At 40.7% G+C, this 27896-nt stretch overlaps 1 protein-coding gene across 1 annotated transcript; it reads right to left on the reverse strand.

Annotated features, from left to right (window-relative positions):
* Positions 1-2232: 2232 nt before the first annotated feature.
* On the reverse strand, positions 2233-2536 carry LOC122743112 (NADH dehydrogenase [ubiquinone] 1 alpha subcomplex subunit 3-like). Its single transcript, XM_043987838.1, has one exon. It carries the CDS (start codon positions 2523-2525, stop codon positions 2271-2273), a length of 255 nt encoding a protein of 84 aa, XP_043843773.1. The 5' UTR covers positions 2526-2536; the 3' UTR covers positions 2233-2270.
* Between the last annotated feature and the right edge of the window lie 25360 nt (positions 2537-27896).

The following is a 27896-nucleotide window of genomic DNA, read 5'->3' on the forward strand; positions in this document are numbered from 1 at the left end:
AACAGACCTATTTTGGCCTTCCAGGAGGTTCTACCTAAATCAAGGAGGGGGCTCATGGGGTTGGACTGATGAGTGGATGTCAAAACATCTGCACGAGCACATGGGCAGGTAGAAGGGCAGGCCACAGGCCGGCAACCTGGGTCGTTCATTGACTATGTGCTCATGGTCATCTCCCCATGTTGGGCAATAGAGAGATGACCAGAGACAGAGTGGCAACAGAAATAGCTGGTGGACTTTCCATGTAACTGAGTCACCTTCTCTATCCTGGGTTTGGTCACCAGAGCAAGGAACAACAAGGGTGGAGGGACTCTGGCTAGCTGCCTATGTAAACTTGCAATCTGCAGTTCACAGTTCTGGGGCCTAATAAGTAAAATTTATAATCCCTAATCCTGTGGAATTATATAAAACTGATTAATGCTGATTGGAATAAAATAGAGATCCAATTAATCATCTATCACAAAAGCCAAGGGCCTATTCTCACCAGAGACAGTGGTAGGATAGAAGAGAATGTTCCCCTGAGGTGGTGGAGGGAATGTCTATACTTCTGTTCTTCTTATATATTAGCAGTAAATGTCCTTTTGTAAAAGTTCATTGATGCTAAGTGATTAAATAGAACTGTCATGTTAGTCACCGGCACAGTGTGGGGGGGTATAATTTGTGGGGGTTTACGCCACTTGAAGTAAAGAAGAGATTCCCCTAATCTCTCAGGGTATCCCAATAACCTTGAGGAAATTGAGGCTGGGATAAATGGGGCCAGAGCATACTCAATACGCTCATTACTTGTGTGACCTTAGGCAAGCCTCCCCTGTGACTCAGTTTCCTCATCTGTAAAACAAGGGAATTTAACTAGATGACTCTTTCAGCTCTGGATTTGTAAGCCTAGAAGGAAGGAAGGAAGGAAGGAAGGAAGGAAGGAGAGAGAGGCAGGGAGGGAAGGAGGAGGGAAGGAAAGAAGGAAAGGAAAGAAGGAAGGAAGGAAGGAGAGAGAGGCAGGGAGGGAGGGAGGAGGGAGGGAAGGAAGGAAGGAAAGGGAAGAAGGAAGGAAAAGAAAGAAGGAAAAGAAGGAAAGAAAAGACGGAAGGAAAGAAGGAAGGAAGGAAGGAAATCAGCATTTACTTAGCACTTACTATGTGTTAAGCACTTAATAAATATTAATCTCATTTGATCTTCCCAACAATTCTGGGAGATAGGAGCTACTGTTATGCCCATTTTGCATTTGAGGAAACTGTGGCAAAGATTAAGTGACTTGCCCAGGGTCACATACTAGTAAATATTTGAGGACAGATTTAAACCCTAGGCCAGTGAGGTGTCACTATGGATAGAGTGCCAGGCCTGGAGTCAGGAAGAGTTCAAATCTGTCCTCAGGCATTTGCTAGCAGTGTGACCCTGGGCAAGTCACTTAACCCTGTTTGCCTCAATTTCCCTATCTGTAAAATGAGCTGGAGAAGGAAAAGGCAAACCACTCCAGTATCTTTGCCAAGAAAATCCCAAATTGGGTCATGAAGAGTCGAACATGACTGAAAAATGACTGAACAACAACTTCCTGACTTCAGGCTGGATGGCACATAAATCTCATCCAATTTGCACAGAAAGCCTTTTAATGAAGGAGAACTTACCACTTCCTGAGGCAGCCTCTTATACCTTAGGACTGCCTCAACTGTTAGGAAGGTTTTTCTTGTGTAAAGAAGAAATTTCCTTCTCCAAAATTTTTGGTCTTTGCTACTAATTCTCCCTCTGGGAAGTCTAATTCCTCTTGCTGATGATAAACCTTCAAATACTGAAAGATTGCTATCATACCCTCTCCCCTCTAAGCTAAATCTCTCCCTTTCCTTTAGTCATCTATCTTTGTATGACACGGTTTTGAGTCCTTTTTCCATTTAGGTCTCGTTCCTTGGAACTGAACAAATACTCCAGATGGGCTTGGACTAGAGTTGAATACAATCTTCATTCCGGATAGTTTGTTGTTGTCCAGTCATTTTTCATTCCTGTCCAACTTGTCATGGGCCCATTTGGGGTTTTCTTGGCAGAGATACTGGAGTACTTTGCCATTTCCTTCCTAGCTGCCTTACTTCTGGATGTTAGGTTTCTATTAATATAGCTTCACAAGTTAGTGAAAAGTTATTTTGGTCATCTTGTCAAATTCTTGAGTCATGCTGAGCTTGAAATCTACAAAAACACTCAAGTTTTCCTCCACCCCCCAAGTTTTTTTTTTGGGGGGGGATAAGCCAAGGACATTTATTTGGGGGGAAAGGGGAAAACAGATGGAAGATTCACAGATTCTTCAACCACTGGAGGGAAGGACCCTGAGGATCCTGAGGGTGGCTGGGGATGTCAGGCATGTTGCCATCATCTCGAACAGGAACAGGGTAGTTGTAAGGTGTAGCTTGGTTGATCATGGTTGCATACTTCGTATAGGGGCTTAACGAAGGTAAGAGCAGAGCCATAGTTCCGATGGCGAAGGACACCGTCAGCACTGGCTCCTTGGACCAGGTCTCCTTCAGGAACCGGCCTAGTCTGCCCGCCATGTTGGCCGCTTTCCCCGTCTATTTTTTTTTTTTTAAGTGAGGCATTTGGGGTTAAGTGACTTGCCCAGGGCCACACAGCTAGTAAGTGTTAAGTGTCTGAGGCCGGATTTGAACTCAGGTACTCCTGAATCCAGGGCCGGTGCTTTATCCACTGCACCACCTAGCCACCTCTACCCCCCAAGTATTTTTGCATACATACTCTCTTTTTTTTTAGCGAGGCAATTGGGGTTAAGTGACTTGCCCAGGGTCACACAGCTAGTAAGTGTTAAGTGTCTGAGGCCAGATTTGAACTCAGGTGCTCCTGATTCCAGAGCCAGTGCTCTATCCACTGTGCCACCTAGCTGCCCCTACATGCTCGCTTTTAATCACTTCTTTCTCAGCCTGTATTTGTGCAGTTGTTTTTTTTTTCAACAAAGGCTATGAGGTGGTACAGTAGATAGAGAGCTGGACCTAGATTTGGGAAGATCTGAGTTCAAATGCAACCTCTGACACTAGCTGTGTGACCCTGGGCAAGTCATTTAACCTCAGTCTGCCTCAGTTTCCTCAATTATAAAATGGGATAGAAATAGTAGTTACTCCACAGGGTTGTTGTGTGGATCAAATGAGATAATTTTGTAAAGCACGTAAAAGTATCTGGCACATAGTCTCTTTCAAAAAAAAATTTAGTTATTAAATTTTTCTCAATTACATGTAAAGATTTTTTTTTTTTTAGTAAGGCAATTGGGGTTAAGTGACTTGCCCAGGGTCACACAGCTAGTAAGTGTTAAATGTCTGAGGCCGGATTTGAACTCAGGTACTCCTGACTCCAGGGCTGGTGCTCTATCTACTGTGCCACCTAGCTGCCCCGTAAAGATATTTTTTGAGTTCCAATGATAAGCAGGCAGATTTGCTTTGCTGAGAAGAGCCAAGTCCATCAGAGCTAATCATCACAGAATGTTGTTGAAACTATGTACAATGTTGGGGCAGCTAGGTGGTGCAGTGGATAGAACACCGGCCCTGGAGTCAGGAATACCTGAGTTCAAATCCGGCCTCAGACACTTAACACTTACTAGCTGTGTGACCCTGGGCAAGTCACTTAACCCCAATTGCCTCACTAAAAAAAAAAAAAAAAAAAAAAAAGAAACTGTGTACAATGTTCTCTTGGTTTTGCTCATTTCACTCAGCATCAATTCATGTAAGTCTTTCTAGGTTTTTCTGAAATCCATCTGCTTATCATTTCTTATAGTACAATAGTATTCCATTACATTCATGTACCACAACTTATTCAGCCATTCCCCAATTGATGGGCATCCCCTCAATTTCCAATTCTTTGTTACCACAAATATAGCAGCTATAAATATTTTTGTACATGTGGGTCCTTTTCCCTTTTCCATGATCTCTTTGGGATACAGACCTAGTAGTGGTATTGCTGGGTCAAAGGGTATGCACAGTTTTAAAGCCTTTTGGGCAGTACATAGTCTCTCTCTCTCTCTTTTTTTGTGGGGCAATGAGGGTTAAGTGACTTACCCAGGGTCACACAGCTAGTAAGTGTCAAGTGTCTGAGGCCAGATTTGAACTCAGGTCCTCCTGAATCCAGGGCCGGTGCTTTACCCACCGAGCCACCTAGCTGCCCCTAACCTGTTTTTTATGAACCTATACTGATTTTTAGCCATCATTCCTCAAAAGTCATCCCTTTAATAATTTTTGGTTCAGATCTGTGACCTACTATTCTCTAAGATTCTAAGTTCCAAAACAGTTGACAGTCTGCATTGCTGCAGGAAATTACCTCACCAAGAGTTTCTTACTTATACCAGTGAAATCACAGGTCCTTTAAATAACATGTTCTTGACATAAATGGGTGCAACATGAAGTAAGCTGACCCAGGAAAACATAAAATTATACATAATGACTGCAATAATGTAAATGGAAAGAACAATAAAAACAAAATAACTGAAACAAAAAACTTCAGAATTGTAAAAACTAAGCTTGACCCCCCCCCTCCAAAAAAAAAAGAAATATGAGAAGGCACCTCATATCACTTCTTTGCAAAGGTGGGGAACTAGAGGTGTGGAATACTAGATTTAATGGCATTTTTGGGGGATTAGTTTTGCTAAAAAAATTTTTCCCTCTTAAAAATTCTTTAATATAAGAGTTAGATCTTTAGGAAGGGGAGGGAGGTGGGGCACATTGGGAAATGTAGGTGATATAAAAACAAATTTAATTAAAAAAAAAAGTTGAGAATTTAGCCAAGATTTTAAGTTAAATCTACCAGCTTACTCAGGAGAAGGAGACTGGCTAACAATCCCAAACCTTAGGAGCATGTACAGCATGCTCTGCTGACAAAAGCTTCATTCATACTTGTGTGGGTAGAGATAGTCTGTAACTTGTTCTGGTTCACTAACAACATAGTGAGGAGATAGACTTTTGACTGACTGATGAGCCAGAACTAGGTGAACATTCAAAAGATATTAACTGTCCAAAACAAGTTTCTTTCTCCTTTTTTTTTTTTTTTGGGTGGCGAACCACTCTAGTATCTTTGCCAAGAAAGCCCCAAATAGGGTCAGACATGATTGGAATGACCAAAAAACAACAAGAAGTATTACTTCTTCTGTTGGTCCTAACATTCTTCTTTTTTTTTTTTTGGAAGGGGGAGGCAATTGGGATTAAGTGACTTGCCCATGGTCACACAACTAGTAAGTGTCTGAAGCTGGATTTAAACTCAGGTCCTCCTGACTCCAGGGCCCAGTGCTCTATTCACTGGGCCACCTAGCTAACTGCCCCTTGATTCTAGTATTTTCATTTACCCTGATGGGATCCTTTCAAGTAGAGATTCTTCCTTCCTTCTTCCCTCTCTTCCTTTCTTCCTTCCTTCCTCCCTCCCTTCCTTCCTTCCCTCCTTCCTTCCCTCCTTCCTTCCCTCCTTCCTTCCCTCCTTCCTTCCCTCCTTCCTTCCTTCCTTCCTTCCTTCCTTCCTTCCTTCCTTCCTTCCTTCCTTCCTTCCTTCCTTCCTTCCTTCCTTCCTTCCTTCCCTCCTTCCTTCCTTCCTTCCTTCCCTCCTTCCTTCCTTCCTTCCTTCCCTCCTCCCTTCCTTCCCTCCTTCCTTCCTTCCTTCCTTCCCTCCTTCCTTCCTTCCTTCCTTCCCTCCTCCCTTCCTTCCCTCCTTCCTTCCCTCCTTCCTTCCCTCCTTCCTTCCCTCCTTCCTTCCCTCCTTCCTTCCCTCCTTCCTTCCCTCCTTCCTTCCTTCCTTCCTTCCTTCCTTCCTTCCTTCCTTCCTTCCTTCCTTCCTTCCTTCCTTCCTTCCTTCCTTCCTTCCTTCCTTCCTTCCTTCCTTCCTTCCTTCCTTCCCTCTTTCCCTCCCTTTCCTTTCTTTCCCCAGCATCAAGAACAGTGCCTGGAACATAGGCATTTAATAAATGCTTGTTGATGAATTGATTGCCCAGTTTAGGTGGCTATGGTGGATGATGGTAAGGATGGTTTTAGTACAGATCTTTTTCCTCAAAATGTATGAGAATACTGTTTCCCCCAAACTGCCCTCCCCCCAAACCCCCCACAGGGTCCTTAGAACTCCACTGGACATACCCCTAAAGACATTTAGAAAAGTTATCTCCCTCACTGCTCTCAATCATCAGAGAAGCCTGGAGGCAACTAAAAAATTACATCCATAACAGTGGCACTCCTGACTAGATACAATCGCATAGACATAAATGGTAATAGAAAATCCTCAGCCATCTGAGCATCACAAGAGGGCCTCAATGGGAACCACTTCCTCTCCCTATAACCACAAAGACGAAGGAGCAGCAGCAGCATTAATATAGCTCTTTAGAGTTTGCAAAGCACTTTACAAATATTACCTCATCAGTCCTCCCAATGACCCCGGGTGGTAGGTGCTATTTCTATACCCACATTGTGGATGAAGGAATTAAGTCAATGGTTAAGTGACTTGCTCAGGGACATAGCTAGTAAGTATGTGAGGCCAGATTTGAATTTGTTTGTGTTCAAACTTGTATATGCTTGATAAGTATATTATTATTATTATTATTATTTTTTTTTTTTAGTGAGGCAATTGGGGTTAAGTGACTTGCCCAGGGTCACACAGCTAGTAAGTGTTAAGTGTCTGAGGCCAGATTTGAACTCAGTACTCCTGACTCCAGGGCTGGTGCTCTATCCACTGTGCCACCTAGCTGCCTCTTGATAAGTATATTATAAGTAGTTGATACTACTTGGATCTTCTGTGCTAAGTGCTTTACACATATGATCTCACCTGATCTCACAACCACCTTGGGAGTAGGTACTATTATGATCCCATTTTACAGTTGAAGAAACTGAGGTTAAGTGACCCACCCAGGGTCAGCACAGCTAATTATCTTTGTTCTTTGTGGATTAATTGATTAATCAAAAAGTACTTATTAAGTTCCTACTGTATGGGGGGCAGTTAGGTGGTACAGTGAATAGAGGAGGACTTGACTCCAAATCCTGCCTCAGATCCTTACTAGCTATGTGACCCTAGGCAAGTCACTTAATCCCGATTGCCTCCAAAAAAAAGTTCCTACCATATGCCAGGAATTGTGCTAGATTCTGAGGATACAAAGCCCTGCCCTCAAGGACTTACATTCTAACAGAAGAAATAACATATACATATACAGTATATGCAAAATACATACAAAATAAATAGAAGTCAAGTTGACAAGCATTTATTAAGCACCTGCTCTATCCCTGGCACTGAACTAATTGCTAAGGAGTAAAAAAAAAAAATTATAAAAGACATTCCCTGTCCTAGAGCTCACAGACTAAAGAGGGAAACAACATGCAAAGAGCTTTGTACCAACTGTATATGTCTAAATTGGAAATAATCTCAGAGGGAAGGCACTAAGGAAAAGCTTCTTGCTGAGGTAGAATTTTAGCTGAAGGAAGGAAGACAGGAGCTGGAGATGAAAAAAGAGAGGATTGCAGGCATGGGGGACAGCTAGTGGACATGCCCAGAGTTGGGAGATAGAGTGTCTTATATAGGAACAGCAAGGAGGACAGTGTCACTTGGTCACAAAGAATGTGGGGTATATGGGGTGCTCAAGGAGGACTAGCACTTCTGCTATGAGGGCTGCTGAGCCCTTTTTAGAGCTGCTCACCCACCTTTGGTGTCCACCTGTCATGCAACTTTCACCTGTGGTTCCAAGAAGCTGGAGCATGTGCATCAACCACACCATCTCAGCGGATGGGCTAAAACCAGGTTGAGGCTAAACTGACAGGGGAGTGTCTACTCCAAACATGTGAAAACTTCTCCTGGTAGAAAGATGAGAAAATTTATTCCAAAAGCCATGAATGAAGGTAGCTGAAGCAGGTCTGTGGACCACTTAGAACTTGGACAGACATCAAAGCTATCAAGGTCATTCACTGCATCCTGGGCCATCGGCAGTCATCTTGAGTTTTGTCCTGTCACTGGACTTTGATGGCTCTGGAAGAGTGCAAAACTGATCACTTTGTGCAACTCTTCTTCACTTAGATCTAATTCAAGCCCTGAAGTTAGGAGGACCTGAGTTCAAATCCTGCCTCAGACGCTTGACACTTACCAGCTGTGTGACCGTGGGCAAGTCACTTAAACCCAATTGCCTCACTAAAAAAAAAAAAAATCTATAATGGTTAATGTAAAAAAAGGACCAATCATCTATACATTGTATAACATATAATATTGTATAATATTACTGTTTATAAACCTTGGAAAATAACTTCCTGCTGTACTCGTGAAATCATACAAAAATGTGAAGGAAACCATTTGTGATGGGGGAGCTATGTAACTGAGCGATCACTTTCTTTTCTTTTTTTTTTTTTTTTGGTGAGGCAATTGGGGTTAAGTGACTTGTTCAGGGTCACAGAAGTTAATAACTTTCCATTGCGCCACCTAGCGGCCCCATTTCTACATAATAGCAATAGAACCTATCAGGAAGAGACAAGGAAAAATTCCATTTACGATAACTATAGAATATGTAAAATACTTGGGTCTCTTTTTCAAGATACAAGAACTATATAAATACAATTTGTTACAGAAATAAAGTCGGACAAATGATTGGAGAGACACTAATCATGGGTAGCATGAATCAATATAATAAAAATGACAATACTCCCTAAATTAATTTACTTATTCAATGTCATAACAATGAAACCACTGATGTTTTATTTTGTAAAACTAGAAAAGATAATAACAAAAATTCATACGGAGGCAAAAATAGGTCAAGAATCTCAAGAGAAGGGGGCAGCTAGGTGGCGCAGTGGATAGAACACTGGCCCTGGATTCAGGAGGACCTGAGTTCAAATTTGGCCTCAGATACTTAACACTTACTAGCTGTGTGACCCTGGACAAGTCACTTACCCCCCCCAAAAATCTCAAGACAAATCATGAAAAAAGGAGGAATGAACAGCATCTTGAAATACCTGATCTCTACAAAAAACAATTCTCCAAACAATTTGGTACTAGTTTAAAAACAGAGGGGCAGCTAGATGGTGCAGTGGTTAAAGCACCGGCCCTGGATTCAGGAGTACCTGAGTTCAAATCCGGCCTCAGACACTTAACACTTACTAGCTGTGTGACCCTGGGCAAGTCACTTAAGCCCCAATGCCCCACAAAAAAACCACCAAAAAACAAAAAACAAAAACAGAGATCAATCAGTGGAATGGATTAGGTATACAACATGCAGAAGCAAATCAACCTAATAACCTAGTTATTGATAAGCACAAAGACCCAAACAATTTAGATAAGGACTCATTATTTGATAGAAAAACAGCTGGGAAAATTTGACAACATTATGGAATAAGTTAGATTTAGACTAACACCTCACACCTTATGTCAAGAAAAACTGCAAATGGATACATGACCTAGATATAAAAGTTTACATCATAAACAAATTAGAGAAACATGGGGAAAAAATGACCTATCAGTTCTATGGAAAGGGGACAAGTTCATGATCAAACATGGCATAGAGAGGATCACAAAAAATAATATGAATGAATGATTTTGTTTGTATAAAATTAAAAGCTTTTGCACAGATACAATAAAGCTAAGATTAATGGGGAAACAATTAACTGGGGGGAAAAAATCTTTGTACCAAGTTTCCCTGATAAAGAGAATCTTTGTCACAAGTATTTCCAAAAATATATAAGGAACTGATTCAAGTTTATAAAGCTAAGAGTCATTCCCTAATTGATAAGTGGCCTTGAGATAGAAGCAAGTAGTTTTTACTTTATTTATTTATTTTTGTTTATTTGTCGCCCCCCCCCCAATGAGGGTTAAGTGACTTGCCCAGGGTCACACAGCTAGCAAGTGTCAAGTGTCTGAGGCCAGATTTTAACTCAGGTCCTCCTGAATCCATGGCCGGTGCTTTATCTACTGCGCCACCTAGCTGCCCCCAAAACAGGTAGTTTTCAAGGGAAGAACTCCAGGCTTTCTTTAGACATATAAAAAAAAAATGTTCCTAATCTCTAATAATCAGAGAAATAAAAAGTAAGGCAATTCTGGGGTTTCATAGCACACTCCACAGATTGGCAAAGATAACCCAAAAAAGAAAATGACAAATGTTGGAAGAGAGGTACAAGAACAGGCACATTCAATGTACTATTGATGGAGCTGTGAATGGGTTCAACAATTCTGGGAAACAATTTGGAATTACACACAGAAAGTTACTAAACAATGCATGACCTTTGACCCAGCTATTCCACTGCCAAGTATGTATCCCAAAGAAATCAAAAAGAAAGAGGAAAAGGTCCAATATATGCAAAAACATTTATAGCAGCTCTTTTTTATGGTGGCAAGAAATAGGAAATTAGTAGTAGTGAGGTGGTGCAATAGATAGAGCACCAGGCCTGGAGTCAAGAGGACCTGAGCTCAAATTTGACCTCAGATACTTACTAGCTGTGTAACAAGACTGTAAAAACAAGCAACTTTGAAAGCTATAAAAACTCTGATCAACACAATGACGATGATTCTAGAGATCTGAAAATGATACATGCTATCCACTTCCTGACAGAGAGGTGATGGATGATTTTAGGATGCAGAATGAGACATTTATTTTGGGGGACATAGTCAATGAAGGAATTTCTTTTGCTTGACTATGCAAATTTGTTATAAGCATTTTGTCTTTCTTTCTTTTTTTTTTTGTGGGGCAATGGGGGTTAAGTGACTTGCCCAGGGTCACACAGCTAGTAAGTATCAAGTGTCTGAGGCCGGATTTGAACTCAGGTCCTCCTGAATTCAGGGCCAGTGCTTTATCCACTGTGCCACCTAGCTGCCCCCTTGTTTTTCTTTTTAATGGGATGGGAGTGGGTGGAAAAGAAAACAAATTTCTGTTGATGAAAGAAATGAATGTTTTTTGTTTTGTTTTTGTTTTTTAAAGAAATGAATGTTAATGTAAAAACATTCATATATCACAATTTGTTAAGCTATTCCCAGTAGGGAGGCACCCCCTTAGTTTCCAGTTTGGGGATATTACAAAAAGAATAATTATAAATATTTTTTACATATGGGTCCTTTTCCTCAAATATTTGCTGTGTTAAGGAACTTAGTAAGGAACCATTTATTTCTATGCTTTCTGAAGTTTTTAATAGAAACAGTTGGATTTTGTCAAAGGCCTTTCTAACATCTGTTGATATAATCATGTATAGTGGGGCAGCCAGGTGGTACAGTGGATAAAGCACCAGCCCTGGATTCAGGAGGACCTGAGTTCAAATTTGACCTCAGTCACTTGACACTTACTAGCTGTGTGACCCTGGGCAAGTCACTTAACCCTCATTGCCCTGCAAAAAAAAAAAAAAAAAAGGTCAGCTACAAGAAAAACCTAAAAGAAAGAAAATCCTTCAATTGAATAGAAGTCCAACAAGAATTCCTGGATATAATCATGGAGTTTTTGTTATTTATGTTATTAATATGATTGATTATACTTATGGTCTTATGTTGAACCAACTCTGCATTCCTGGTATAAATCCAACAGTCATAGTATATAATTTTTCTAATAGTGGTTATAGTCTATTTGGTAGTATTTTATTTCAAAATTTTATATCAGTATTTATTAGTGATATTGGTCTATACTTTTTCTTCTCTGCTTTGGCTATCCATGGTGGAGATATCAAGATCATATCTGTATCATAGAAGACAGTGAAAGGGTGCTTTCTTTTTTTTTTTTTTAAAGGGTACTTTCTTATCCTATTATTTCAAATACTGTACATAATTTGGGAATTAATTATTGTTTGAATATTTGATATAATTCACCTGTAAATCCATCTGGGCCTTTGGTAGTTAATTTTATGACTCGTTCAATTATTTTTCTGATTGCTTAGTGATTTAAGTAAAGGAGAACAATTATAACTGATGAAACACCTGGTCACACCCAGTTACTTCTTTTTTTTTTTTTTTTTTGGTGAGGCAATTGGGGTTAAGTGACTTGCCCAGGGTCACATAGCCAGTAAGTGTTAAGTGTCTGAGGTCACATTTGAACTGAGGTCTTCCTGACTCCAGGGCTGGTGCTCTATCCACTGCACCATCTAGCTGCCCCTCACCCAGTTACTTCTAACTCATTCTATGTTGTTGGCAGACAATCCTAGGAAAATATTGTACTGCCAATAAAATGATTGAATGATGAATGTTATCCTGATAATTAACCTTTTAAATTTAGTTTTCAAATGAACACTTGCTTCCATTAGAAAGGGAGGAGTAGCTTCTAAGAGAATGGAACTGGACAGAAAATAAGAGACTATGGTGGTTTACTCTGAGGACAATATCTGAAAGTAGAAAGAAAAGGGAACTAAGATTAAGGCTTATTTAGGACTAATGCTAACAGTTAAGACGTCTATAAACTTTGTGACTGCTCCCCAAATGTTGTTATTTTCACCTTTGTATGTTTTTCTGTGACATCAGGGAAGCATAAAAACAAAGGTGTGTTGGTAAATATCTAGCTCCTTGGGAAAATAAATGTATGCATGACATATATTTAATCTGACCTATTAACAATTTCTCCACTTTCTTAAGTCTAGACAATTAACAAAACAATAAATCCAGCTCTAATTTATAGCCTTTTGCTGATTTCTGAGGTGTATATGTTCACACTGAAAAATGAACAATACTGAGCTAGTACAAGTAAGCTTCAGCACACCCCAGCAAACAATTGTAGGAATAACAATAGAAAGATCAACATCGGTGGAGGGTGTTTCCATACCAGAAGGTTCCTACACTGATGAAGTCACAAGTATGTAATAATTAGTTACTTGGTATACAAAAGAAATCACTGGTCCAGTCCCTATGCCTATCCCATTTTCCTGCAGTAGTAGGAAGTAAGACCCTTAAAAGGTTTAAAGGATGTATCCAAGAAGGAATTGTGTGCTTTTTTTAGGGAATAAGGTAAGATAAAAAAGGCAGGGTTGAAAAAACCCAGGGGAAAAAAAGAACCCAGTTCACAAGACTATAAGAGGTAATGGCAGCAAGAGCCCAGAAGAGGGCACCAAGAGGCAAGTTCTGAAAACAGAATAAGGACCAAAAAAAAAAAACCCCCAAAAACAACAAACTCTAAACCTTTGACTTAGTGATATCTTTATTAGGAATACACTCCAAAGAGTGTACTCATAGTACTTTGAATAGTTTCAGGAATTCTCCAGCTTCTCTTTATCCTATCTAAAAAGGGACTTATTAGGAGTTTAACAAATGCTAATTAACTAACTGGCTGATAAAGAAGATAGGCTTTTGTAGTAGTTTAAGCATCTTTTTTTCTTTGACTAAAAATATATCTTTCTGTCTATATGTTCCAACTGATCATACCCAAAACTTTGGATCAAGTAGCACAGGAAGAGAGACTACCTCCCTTCCCCCACCCTTGCTCTGCTCCAGTCATCTAAATATAGATATAGATACACAAATATGTGTGTATATGTGTATGTTTAGTGTCTCCTCCTAAGCTATTTGATCTAAAATTTTGCGTGTGTGTGTATGTATATACATATGTAAGTATATGCATGCACACAAAACTTTGTATTTACACAAAACTTTTTACATTATATGTATATTATACATCCACATATTGTTGTTGTTGTTTGTCCTCAAAGAGTAGGAGGACATTGGGAGGTGCTGTCTTGACTTGCAGTGAATTGGATTTAAGTGAGGAGAGCTGTGCAAAGTCACCAGCTTCACTCTCTCCTCCAGAGCCATCTAGGTCCAGTGGCAAGATATACATCAGAATGACAGAAGATGGCCCCAGATGTTTGAGACAGTTAGGGTTAAGTGACTTGCCCAGAGACACACAGCTAGTAAATGTCGTGTCTCTGAAGCCCAATTTGAACTCAGGTCCTCCTGACTCAAGGGCCAGTGCTCTATCCACTGTACCACCTAGCTGCCCCACATACACATATACAAGCAGCTAGGTGGTACAGTGGATAGAGTGCCTGGCTTGGAGTTAGGAAGACTCATCTTGCTGAGTTCAAATCTGGCCTCAGACCTTTACTAGCTGCGTGACCCTGGACAAGTCATTTAACCTTGTTTGCCTCAATTTTCTCATCTTTAAAATGAGCTGGAGCAGGTAATGGCAAACCAATCAGTCCAGTATCTTTGCCTAGCAAACCCCAAATGGAGTCGCAAATAGGATTGAACAACAACAACAAATATATATGTATGCATGTATATATACATGTGTGTATATGCACATATATGTCACCGTTGTAAGGCATGCATGTCATCACCTGTTGACAAAGTGTGGTCACACGTTTGAGTTGTTCAATAAATTGCAATTTACCTGTCTGGCCTGCACATTCATGCAGTGACTAGCAAGGACTCTGAAAATTCTTGTAGCAACTTATGTACCAGAGGAATGAGAGAGGAAATTAACTAGAGAGGAATAAAAGGACTATTGCTGCAGTGAGGATCGAGCTGGAGTTGGACAACATGAATTTATTGTGTACACAGTCATGTTACTTCCTTCAGCTCTCTTTCAACAACATAAGGGAGGAGGAGGAATCCAGAGCTGTGATTGGGCAAGAGATGAACAGCAAAAAGTGAATGACAATGTTGATTGGAATTGGTTAACTATAGGGTTGGGAATGGGAGGAGAGGAAAGTGACGGAGAGCTATGAGAAAGTACTCAGGTGGAAGGTTCACAGGTCATAATGAAGGCAAGCAATTAGGGTTTGAGGCTTCCAGAGAGATGCCACAATTGGAGTTTTGGTCAGATAGAAATAACAGAATTTTAAATAGTAAGTGTGAGTTGTGAGAAATCCAGGGTGAAGAAGGACATGGGATATGCTGCCACTGCAGCTAGGTGGCACAGTGAATAGAGCACTGGCCCTGGAGTCAGGAGGACCTGAGTTCAAATCCGGCCTCAGACACTTTACACTTACTAACTGTGTGACCCTGGGCAAGTCACTTAACCTTCATTGCCCCACACCCCTCAAAATTTAAATAAATAAAAATGAAAAAAAATAAAAATAAAAAAAATTACAGAATTGGGAGGTTGGGCAAACATCTAAGTGTAAGTAGTAAGTCCCCTAGGAAAGGGCAGAAGTTAGAGAGGAGAGGAAGACAACCAGACAGGTGGCAGAATGACCTGAGGCTGGTAGGCAACAGAAACTGATTTGAATAGAATTAGATGTTGACGCTCTGAACTTCAAAGAAGGAGAAGTTTCTGAATGTTGGAGGTAATGCTATTGTTATTAAGTATTAAGGGAGAGTCTAAAAGTGGCACTGGGAAGTGAGAAGCTTTCCAACTGCCCTTCTAGGCCCAGTGTTTGAGCAGGGGAGGGCTGGGCTTGGGGGGAAGGTGGCAAGTGAAGGTGTAAGTGATTCTGGAGAGCCAGGATGTCACCTGGGAAAAGCCAAGTCTCATCGAAGGCAAGTAGATGGAAGGAATATGAGAGAAAGAGGACAAGGATAAAGGGAAATTTGTTCATTATGGAATGCAAATTCCAGAGAGCAGTGAAAGGCATGGGCAGAGTTGGAACGGGTAGGGTAGGATTGAGAAGGATGGAGAAGAGAAGACATAATCCCACTGTGGTTGTTGTTTGTTGGCAAAATGCCACACTAATCGTTCTTAGCCTAAAGTGTCTCCTAGTCATAAATGCACCAAAATCATTTAAGTCTCTTTGGAAGAAATAATTCTATTTAGTGACCCTCTGATCATAAACATCATGGAAGTATAAGTTCACCAAAAATATTCACTACTATGATGGAAGAGATTCTCTGTGGATGGGGAATTCCCACAGATTCTCCTGTTCGTAGATGACATAGTTTGGTTGAATCATTGCTCACCTGGTTGAACTCACTTTTCCACCCTATTCCAGGAATCTAATTATTGGGAAAACCTCATCACCTCACAAGATCCCATCTGCCTTGGTATACTCCCCCTCGCAACCACCTTCTCTTGTTGTTGTTTGGCATTCTAGTTGTTGTTCTTGAGTAGTTTCAGTGGTGTCAGACTCTCCGTGACCCCATTTGGGGTTTTCTTGGCAAAGATACTAGAGCAGTTTGCTGTTTCTTTCTCCAGCTCATTTTACACGCAAGGAACTGAGACAAACAGATTGAAATTACTTGCCCAAGGTCACATAGCTAGTAAGTGTCAGAGGCCAGATTTGAACTCATGAAAATGAGTCTTCCTGACTCCAGGACCAGTACTCTATCCACTTGGACACCTTCCTTTTATGTGTATTTAGTCTTCCCTCATTAAATTAGATTGTAAACTCCTCCAGGGTAGGGAATATCTTTTTTCATATTTGTATCTCCAGCATTTAGCATACTGCCTGGCATATACACATGTGGTGTTTAAAAGTATATGTGGTGGGGCAGCTAGGTGGCACAGTGGATAGAGCACTGGCCCTGGAGTGAGGAGGACCTGAGTTCAAATCCAGCCTCAGACACTTGAAACTTACTAGCTGTGTGACCCTGGGCAAGTCACTTAACCCCAATTGCCTCACAAAAAAAACCAAACAAAAAATATATGTGGTCGCCTTATTTCTGTCCCAAGTTTAAGAAAATTAGCTGGGGTTTCTAATCTATTTGTTACTTATAAATTAGAAGCTTTAGCACCAGTTTGGGGCATTAAGCATTTATTAAAACATACCAAATATTAGTAAAGAGAGAACACTTGGCTCAGAAAGTTAAGAAAGCCTATCTAGCCTAGGGGAGAGATAAGAGCTCAGTTTATCCTCCTTCCTTCTCCAAGGCCCCCCCATGAGCCCATCCAAGAGCATAGGTCAGTGTGGAACCTTCCTCCAGGTCTGGAAGAGAGGTAGCCCTTCCACACTGCTCAAAGCTAATTGGCTAGCATCCTTCAAATCTATTGGTTTACTGGACTTGAGGGTGGTCCATGAGCAGAAGGTGCTGAGGTCAGAGTTCAGGGAACACATCCCCTGAGGGCCAGGCCTTCAGGTAGGTGTGGTTCCAATTAAGTTAACTCCCAGAGAGTCAATCAACAAAATCAATCCAATCAATCTTTTTTTTAAAGTGAGGCAATTGGGGTTAAGTGACTTGCCCAGGGTCACACAGCTAGTAAGTGTTAAGTGTCTGAGGCCGGATTTGAACTCAGGTACTCCTGAATCCAGGGCTGGTGCTTTATCCACTGCGCCACCTAGCTGCCCCCCAATCAATCTTAATATAATCCCATGGGGACAGAGCCTCTGGGTGTCCCAAAACCCATTATTTTCTCACACACAGTAGGTACTTTAATAAATATTCGTTGACTGACTGACTCTGTGGAGAGGAAAAAACAAGTGAATTAAGTCCTATTTCTCAAATTATAGCATGCATTTGGATGGATCTCCTAGAGAGTATGTCTAGCAATATGTATATTTGGACAGAAAGTACAAATGGGCAATAAGTTGGGCTCAGAATTGAACAGGGGGAAGAGAGCAGACCTAGCAGTAAATTGCAAAGGTTTTTTGGGTTAGTTTGGGGTTTTTTTAGATCTCTAGTTTCTCCCTGAAACAAAAGCCCCTCCCCCATTTTTTTTTACTGGTTACATAATTTACCAACAGAGTAATAGGCAATGCAAAGACTTAAATATTTTTACAATAGATGTGAGAAAAGTCACATCTAACATCACCTCAATTTTAGTTGCTCTAGAGACACTGGAATTCAGTTTTTTAGAATGTCAGTCTTTTTTTTTTTTCTTAAATGAATTCTTAAGATACATTCTCTATAGCACACGTGTTAAACTCAGTTCTCTTACCGAGTAAATCAGTATCTCAGAAGGGAAACCTGTACCACGCAGAGGTATATGATGGGTGTATAGAGACAATAATGCATCACAAACGAGAAACTTTGAGTGTGAGAAAATAATGGGGTTTTGGGGACTCAGAGACCACCTCACACAGGAATTCTGGCTGGTTTTGCAGGGCCACCCCAGAGTCAGGAGAATTTCAAAGTAAACGTAGATCGACTTTCCTAACTAACTAAAGGAAGTTAACTAACTTAAGACCGCCTTCAAGTCATGTCAATCAATGGACTTGAAAGTTACCAACCAATTAGCTTGGATCAAGGTAGAGTGACCCACCTCTACCTGAGACAGGTTAAAAAGCCCTGGAGAGGGGTATCTCGCTCTCTCTTGGCATGCTCTTCATTCTCCTCTATCTTAGTTATGTAGGGCTTCTTATCTTTCAGAGCCATATGAGCTCTCTTTACTAATATTTAATATGCTTTAATAAATGCTTAATGCCCCCAAACTTGTGTAGTTGTCTCTAATTTCTTTCCTTTTTTTTTTTGTAGGGCAATTGGGGTTAAGTGACTTGCCCAGGGTCACACAGCTAGTAAGTGTTACGTGTCTTAGGTCAGATTTGAACTCAGGTCCTCCTGAATCCAGGGTCAGTGCTCTATCCACTGTGCCACCTAGCTGCCCCTCTAATTTCTAAGTAACAAATATATAATAAATCCCAGCTAAATTCCCTGACAATTGTAGCAATTATAGGGTGACCACATTTAATTTTATTTGCCACATGAGTGAAGGATTTTATTGAAGAAATATATGCTTGGAAAAGGACAGGTTATGTGACTGGGAGGGAGGGATAATTGATGGATAGTCTATTTTTATGATGTTGAGAAAAATTGGGGAAGGTCTTCCCAGGTGGCTGATGAATTTGTGGAGAACATGGACAACAGTTAAACAGGATGGGAAAGCAAGGGTAGCTTGTGATCATCTGTATCCCTGGAAGAAACATCCATTTTTGAGTATTTGAGAGGGTTTTCCAGTAGTACTTAGTAGTAAGATTGTTTGTTACTAACATGATGGTAGGTAGGGCTTCAACATGACAAGGGGTCTGACTCCACTTGCACTGTGTCTTGTGAAAAGAAATCGGTCTGTGTTTAGAAATCACCAGAACAAAACAAAACAAAAAAGAAATGAACCACCAAGATTTCTGACCTGTCTCTTGTCATGTGACATTTTGGGGATGATGAGGGGCTAGATTGTAGCACTTAAACAATAATAATGATAATAAATAATGTCATGTTGAAAATAATTACTATAGACAACAGTTTGGAGTAAGCATATTATTAATTTATCAATATTATATCAGTAAAGGATTGACCACCTTTCTCTCTAACTTAGCATGGTTCCAGGCTGTGTGGCAGAGAACTTCAGCATGCCATTAGAGCAAGCAGGAGAAAGCTCCCAAAGACCTCTGTGGTCTCCCAGAGAGACAGCATGTGGTATCAAGGAGACCCAAGAGAGAGAGCATGAGAGAGATGGAGACCATGTGGTCCCAGAGAGCCAAGAGAAATCACATGGCTACCTGTCCAGGTTTTTTATCCCTTTTCAATAAGAGGTGGGTCATATACATCAAACAAATCTAATTGGTTAACATTTTTTTCAATCTTTGGTAGATATGACTTGAAGGTAATCTATATTATAATGAACTTAATGCAAAAACCCTTACTTAAATTGGTCGGGGCATAGTCCATTTCTACCTGTGGTTTAATCCTTCAGCAATCTAGACAAAAGAATCTATCTCCTTTCCTTTTGTTTCCTTGGGTTTGTCCCAGATGAGATTTGATGAAATCTCTCAAGGAGAACTAGACTTTCTGGAGTTGGGGAGAGAAAAGACTGATCCCTGGGTCCCTCAAGGAATCGATTATTTGTAATTATTTTCTCATGATAAGAATAGCTAACATTTACAGAGTGCCAGTCACCATGCTAAATGGTTTACAATTATTATCTTATTTGATAATCACACTATCTGCCCAGTTTTGCCAAGGTGACTTCCAACCTTTGAGACCTGCATCATCGAGAATCACTTCTCTTATCAGAGATCCAACACTACAAGTTCTAGATTCCACTTTTTATTCAGTGAGACACTATAATTCCAGTCATGGGTAGTTCTCAGTAATGGCTGTGAGAAATGATTCCTTTGGACCCCTACTCTATTCCAATCAGTATTAATCAGTTTGATATTTTACATAAATCATATAGGGTGTGAAAATATTTTTGAATGATTTGCCTAATTTGGGGGGACTAATCTGTGGAGGACTAATCTGGGGACTTTTGACTATTTGGTTAACTGACTGTCTATCAATTTAGCATGGACCTTTTATAAAGTTCCACCACACTGCTCCACTCCCCAAATTGATAAGCACAGGATTAAGAAGCCTCTTAACTAAATAATCAAAGCAGAGTTTATTTATGAGATACTATTTAAAATTAAGAATACAGGGAAATAAAATATACAACCTGACTGCATTGTGGTGCATCTCTGAAGAACTTCTTTAATACAATAAGGGCCTTAACCGCCTCTTGCCTTAGGGCACTCAGGTCCTTTATTCCAACTCTGAGCCCCTTTCACTTTGTAAATACCCCTGCTTCTAACTTTCCTCTCCTTACTGCCACCGCTAAACCCCTGTGTTTCTCTCTCACCGACCTTCTGCCTGTCTGCTCTGTCAGTTGCCCTTTGGCCTCTCTTTTGTCTGTTCCTTGTCGGTTCTCGTCTTCTCCTGCGTCCTTGTAGCCCCCTGTCTGTCTTCTCCAATATTTGCCGTCTCATCAGCCGCCTCTTGACCTCTTCTCCGCCTCATCTCGTCCGACCCCCTGAGTCAAACCCCCAGGTTCTATATATATCTTTCTTTTCTCCACTCAAATCTCGGGACTTCCTGTGGCCCAGAAAGACCAAGCCAATCTGCCAGCCAGGGCTGTGGCTGTGGCTGGGGATGCTCGAGCATCCAGTGCCTCAGCACTGGCTATCCGGGATGTTTTGGATAGCTCCTCTCAGATTGGAGGGAGCCAGGGGCTTTTTTTTTTTTCCCCCAGCTGTCTGACCTGGCATCTTGTACAGCCCACGGGGCTTTTTTGGCTCAGCTGAAGCAGAGGGTGAGGGGGCACCAGCACCTCCCACACAGAAGAGACAGGGCCTAAGGCTTTCTAATCTCAGTCCAAAGGTAGGGTCCCTAAATCAAAATAAATTTCCATAAGGGATAATTAGATAAGAAAGGTTCTTATAGCAGGCTTCAAACTTTAATGTAACGTTCACGTACTTATTTACCAGTTACGAAGCTTACTTGTGCCACCATAAGATTCTATATTTTACCATGCCTCTTTTGCATATTTGGGTATCAAACCCTATGAAAACAAAGCCCTAGGGACCAGGGGCATCTCAGATAGTGAGGAAGATCTGAGGTCCACTTCATTGGAGGAGATCATGGACCCTTTAATAAAGTGCTATTGGTTTGGAGTTCTGCCTCAGTGGTTTTTCCTTGCAGATCGGACAATTTAAAACTTTGCCTGGCTATCTTTGGTCTCTTGATATGTGCTAGTTCATTTCCCCCAAGTACCACATCTTCTTGGCTTCCATAGCAACACACTAATGTAAAGAATTAATTTGTTATTTGAGGTTTTTATGCCTTGGTGCATACTGGCCTGGGGCTCTACAAACCACACAGTGCTCCACCCCCTGGTTGTAGCCGTTGCCATGGCGCTGGCACCTCATGTCATCACCACTCGCCAACGCCTACATGGACCTGGCAAAATTATAATGATTGGAAGCCTAGTGAGGGGCAGTCAGAGCGGCCATGCCAATTGGCTGGGGGTTGGGGGGTTTCTGGGGATTGGGGGAGGAGAATTCGCCATTCAAGCTGGACACTGAAGGTGACAGGAGCTCTGCTGTGTATTCTCAGCTGATTCCTGGGCGGTGGGTATTTCTTCAGGCTGTATAATTTCCCTTTCTCCATTTTATTTCCTTTCCCTTGATCCTACTGATCCTGGGGTTTTTTTGTGTTTTTTAAGTTCATTCTTGTTAAAATAAATCCTATTCTGTTTTGAGGGAGGCTGCCAGTCTCCTTCCTTGCCCCAATATTGCGGTGAGCCACTTAGCTAACACTACCTAATTAAAAATTGGTCCCCACACTAACATATTGCACCATGTCCATGGACAGATAGCACCAATACACCAACATTGAATCAGTCACGATGGTTTTATAAATGAAGGAGCTCTGCTTCTGCAGTCTTATTTTCCCCAATACTTTCTAGGTCTCTGGCCTTTGGATATCACATTTGCTTGATAAGGTGAAAAGCAGTCAGGATAACCTGTATTTGGCCATAGAGAACTACATATATTACATGCATTGCAGGCCCCCTTTTTATATAACTCTACAGTATGAGGCTTTATACTAGTGAGTGGAATTTTTACAAAAGTCAGTACTATTACAAGTATGAACAATATATTGTATTTAATACTGTACATACATTTCATCATTATTGTCTCTTATATAGGATTGAAGATATGATAAAATAAAAATAAAATAAACCAATAGAATGCAAGCTTCTTGAGGCCAGGGACTATTTTGTTTTTGTCCCCAGGCACCTAGCATTCTGTTTGGCTCATAGCAAGGCACCTGAATGCTTATTGACTGAATGAATATTGACTCGTGGCTTGCTTAGCAGTCAGTCATCTGCGTCTAAAACTTGACCCCTAGTACATGGGGGCAACTTGATGATGGTCAAGATTGAAGCTGTTCACACAATATCATCTGCCTCATCTCTGTTAAACCAGGGGCTGTCCCTCTTGTTAAGTCTGGAATAGGCACATCTGGAGCTGCACTGTGGTGTGAGGCTGCAAAACACAATGGGGGGAAAACCACCTCTACCAAAACATTAGATGTGGAGTGAGAAGAATTGGCTGAATCCTGTGTTGTCTTGGATAAATTACTTGACCATTCTGGGTTCACAGCTTTCTTCGTCTGTAAAGTAAGGAGTTGGACTACATACTGTTGAAAGTCCAATTCTAAATCCTATGATTAGATCACAATCTCAAAAATATATTTTTTTCATTTGTAGTATAAACACTAAAAAATATAACAAACATGCTGAGGCAGCTAGGTAATGTGGTAGAACTTAGAATTGAGGAGGACCTGTGTTCAAATCATCTTTCAGGTACTTACTAGATTTATGCATAAGCAATTTAACTTCTTCTTCCCCCCCCTTTTTTTTTTTGCAGGGCAATGAGGGTTAAATGACTTGCCCAGGGTCACACAGCTAGTAAATGTCAAGTGTGTGAGGCCAGATTTGAACTCAGGTCCTCCTGGATCCAGAGTCATTGCTTTATCCACTGTGCCACCTAGCTGCCCCCAGCAATTTAACTTCTCCTGGCCTTAGTTTCCTCATCTGTAAATGAAGGAGTTGGACTCAATGACCTCTAAGTTCCCTTCCATCTCTAAATCCACAAGTTTATAAACAGCAACATTTAAATATATAAAGAAGAAAAAAAGAGGATGGTATATGAAATGATGAACTTCTATTCTGGTTTTTAAAATATATATATATTAAATTTAACATGACAGTAACAAAGCTGTCTGCTTGTCTGTGATCTGTCCTCTTCTGAACTTCCTTCTACTTTTTACTTTGTTTTAAAAAAATTTGTTTTATTGATGCTTTTCCCCTTTGCTTTTCTTCTTTTGTTTTGTATTACTATGACTACCCACCCAGTGCCCCACATGAAGTAAAAGCCCTTATTTGTATCAAAAAAATATAGTTAAGCAAAACAAGTTCATGTATTGGTTATTTCTGAAAAAATGGAGGTCTCATTATGTTCCTGAAGTCTATCACCTCTTTCTGTCAAAAGATAGGAGTCATGCTTTATCATCAGGCTTTTGGAGTCATGATTGGATCATATGACATTAAAGGGGAGGCATTAGCATCTATTTTGTCCACCCACCCAAAGGACCACCTAGCTGCCCTTGGTCTGACTTTTCTATTTGTATCCCCAGCTCTTTGCACATAGTAAGCAATTTATAAATGTTTCCTTCCTTTCTTCCTTCCTTCCTTCCTTGTTTCCTTGTTTCCTTGTTTCCTTCCTTCCTTCCTTCCTTGTTTCCTTCCTTCCTTCCTTCCTTGTTTCCTTCCTTCCTTCCTTCCTTGTTTCCTTCCTTCCTTCCTTCCTTCCTTCCTTCCTTCCTTCCTTCCTTCCTTCCTTCCTTCCTTCCTTCCTTCCTTCCTTCCTTCCTCCCTCCCTTCATCTATCTATCTATCTATCCATTCATGGTATTGTTTAGAGTTCTCAAATCTTTCAAAGCTGTTTTGTTATATATTAGTGTAAACATTATATAAATTGTTCTCCTAGTTTTGCTCACTTTATTCTATCAATTCATAAAAGTCTTTCCAGGTTTCTTCGAAACCACTCCTTTCACTATGTCTCATGGTAGAACAATATTACATTACCTTCATGTATCTTAATTTGTTTAGCCTTTCCCCAATTTGTGGGCACTTGTTTTATTTTCAGTTCTTGTATTGGAATATTAAGCAAAATAGAACATTTTGACCATATCTCTCCTTTCCTGGGAAATTTTCTTTTGTCTTTTCACATTTTCTTAAAAGAATGATTTTTCCCCTTTTCCCTAAAGGCACAGACAGATGGACTAGACGATGTGAAGAAATCCCCCTCCAGCACAAAATGGTCAAAAATTATAACTCTTCCCACTGAATACCTCCTACGAGCTATAATTCAAGCTGTCATACACAGTCTAGCCTCAAGATACTCTCATGTTCCCCTGACCCATCACTACATAACCATCTTGTTGCCTAAAGGACAAAGAAGGAGATGTTTACCAGATTCAGACTAAGGTCATAACTAGACATCTACTGACTTTTGGTGGCTGAGATAGAGAGTTTGTCTTGGGGCAAGAGTAATCAGTTGAGTCCATGCAGGCTGATATACATAGTTGACCCCTCTGGCTCTCTGTCCATCACATCCCATGTTGGTCAATGCTTGGATCTTGTGGGCTGAGTTAAGGCCCCAAACCTCTGTAGGACAGACACACAGCTAGCTAGTCCAGAGAAGAGGGAATAAAGATCAGAGTCAGAATGATTATGTTAACAGTAGGACTATGGTGAAGGGTAGGCACCTGGGGCAAGGACCAGTCAGTAGTTATCAATAAATCAATAAACAATTATTAAACATCCAGGCAGTATACTAAGGAGTCACTAAATACAGTGTTCTGGGCCTGGAGTCAGGAAGACTCATCTCCCTGAGTTCAAATCTGGCCTCAGACTAGCTGTGGGACCCTGGGCAAGTCACTTAATCCTGTTTGCCTCAGCTTCCTTGTTGTTTGTCCTTCATTCCCAAACAGGACCATGACATTGGAGTGATGTCATAACTTGTAGTGAATTATATTTAAGTGAGGCAGGGCCGTGCAAGGTCACCAACCTCACTCTCTCCTCCAGAGTGATCTGGATACAGTGGCAAGATATATATGGGGACGAGTAGAGATGGCCCTGGAAGTTTAGGGCAATTGGGGTTAAGTGACTTGCCCAGAGTCACACAGCTAATAAGTGTCTAAGGTGAGATTTCAACTCAGGTCCTCCCAACTTCAGGGTCAGTGATCTGTCCACTGTGTCACCAAGCTGCTTTACTAGCTATATGACCCTGGGCAAGTCACTTAATCCTATTTGCCTCAGTTTTCTCATCTGTAAAATGATCTAATGAAGGAAATGGCAAAGTGTTCCAGTATCTTTGCCAAGAAAACTTTAAATGGAGTCATGAAGAGTCGGACATGACTGAAAGGACTGAAACAACTAAAACCTAACTTGTTCCTTTTTTTTTTTTTCCCATGAAAAAACATCCATACCCCCGAAGAGATGGTTCTGAGATTGGATTTCCTTATCTGCTCCCTAGAAGTGAAGTAGCTATTCATAGCCTGATGTCACTGCCGATGTACACAAAAGCTTTAACTTTCTCAGCTTGTCTCAACTGGGCTGATTTTCCCCTCCTTAGGGTAACCTGGTAACCCTCTCCTCCCTCATCATATTGGTGCCAGACTTAATGTGGACACCTAATTCAATTTAGCTGAACAAGTTGTGGTATATGATTGTGATGGAATACTCCTGCGCCATAAGAAATGATGGGCTTGTTGATTATAGAAAAACATGGATAGATTTGCATGGAATAATGGAGGAAAATGAGCAGAAGCAAGAGAATATTGTATATGGTAATAGCAATATTGGTGTGTGTGTGGTGGTTTTTTTTTTTTGGTGGGGCAATGAAGGTTAAGTGACTTGCCCAGGATCACACAACTATTAAGTGTCAAGTGTCTAAGGCCAGATTTGAACTCAGGTCCTCCTGAATCCAGGGCCAATGCTTTATCCACTGCATTACCTAGCTGCTCCCAGCAATATTGTTTTAAGGATGACTTTGAGTGATAAGTCATTTTGACTATTATAAATACTCTAATTACAAAGGACATATGCAGGAAGATGCTATCTAAGTCTAGAGAAAGAACTGATAAATAGAAGGTTGTATAGGATGATTTTACTTGTATTGACTATTTGTGTCTAATAGTAGTCATCTCTAGGGTGGGGAAGGAAAAGAAGGAAAAAGAAGAGGAATAAATGAAAATGACATGATAACTTTATAACTATATATTTAAAAGGAATAGCAAGTTGTACATAATAGATTTTCAGTTCTATGTGCAATCATCTTTTTATTCTACTATGTTATGGAAATGATTGTTTTATTCCATAAATTAAAAATAACAAAAGACAGAACTCCAGTCACCCATCAGGCTCAGTCCCTCATCAACTGGCACTGTAAGTATGAACCACCATGTCCAATTAAGACTTTTGATTCTAGATCAGTCACTTCTGGTTTCAACCATCCCCTCCTCTCCCAGAATTGAACCCATCCCTTAAAACAAATTTTAGGGGCAGCTAGGTGGCACAGTGGATAGAGCACTGGCCCTGGAGTCAGGAGTACCTGAGTTCAAATCCGGCCTCAGACACTTAACACTTACTAGCTGTGTGACCCTGGGCAAGTCACTTAACCCCAACTGCCTCACCAAAAAAAACACCAAAAAAAAAACAAAATAAAAAAAAACAAATAAGGAAAAACAACCAATATATAAAGCATACTGTCTTTTTATCCCTCATCTCTCTGCCAGGGGAGAGAAATAGGTTTCATTATTTGTTCTTCCAGACCATTGTTGGGTTTTCTTTCATTTTAACATCTTTACGTGTATCTTTTGCTCTTAAATCATCTGCATTTCCCAATACTCATTACTGGTTCATCAATCGCTCAGCTATATTGAGGAAAATTGGAGAATCAAAGAAGGCATAGGGATGGATTACTTGGGAATCAAGGGTTTAATTATACCTGACAACAGAAAGGCAGCTGAGCGGCGCAAAGTCTTATTTTGCTCCAGGTCCCGCTGTCAAAGAGGGACTAGCAAGGACAGAACAAAAATGACCAACTTGGAGTTGATGCCCAAGATAAGGAAGGAACAAGTAGGAGAGAACCCAGTTGCCCAGAGAATTCAAGTAACCCTTCCCAGATAAGTTAAATATGCCTACTGAGTTGTTTAGTCGTGTCCTACTCTTCATGACCCTATTTGGGGACTTCTTGGCAAAGATACTGTAGTGAGGCTTGCTAATACCTTCTCCAGCTCATTTTACAGATGATGAACTGAGACAAAATGGGGTTAAGTGACTTGCCCAGGGTCACACAGCTAGTAAGTGTCTGAGGCCAGATTTGAACTCATGAAGATGAGTTTTCCTGACTCCAGGCCCAATGCTCTATCCATTGACCAATTAAGAGAACTGGCAGATATGCCTACGAAACTGCTGTCAGTGTATTTTAAAGACTGGGAAAAATAGGAGACGAAGCATGGGCCTGGAAAAGAAAAAGAGACAGAGAAGAAAATAACTTGACTTCAATTCCAGGATAGGAAGGAGGGGAGAAAGGAAGGGGACAAGTATTCATTAACCATCTACTTTGTGCCAGGCAGTATGTTAAATACTTTACAAATATTTCATTTGATCTTCATCAGAACCTTGCAAAGTTGGTGCTATTACCACCCCCATTTTTGTTGTTATTCAGTCGTTTTCAGTCATATCTGACTCTTCGTGACCCCATTTGGGGTTTTCGTGGCAAAGATACTGGAGTGGTTTGCCATTTCTTTCTTCAGCTTCCTCA

This window comes from Dromiciops gliroides, chromosome 2 (genome assembly GCF_019393635.1).
Source record: "Dromiciops gliroides isolate mDroGli1 chromosome 2, mDroGli1.pri, whole genome shotgun sequence".
Lineage (NCBI taxonomy): Eukaryota > Metazoa > Chordata > Mammalia > Microbiotheria > Microbiotheriidae > Dromiciops > Dromiciops gliroides.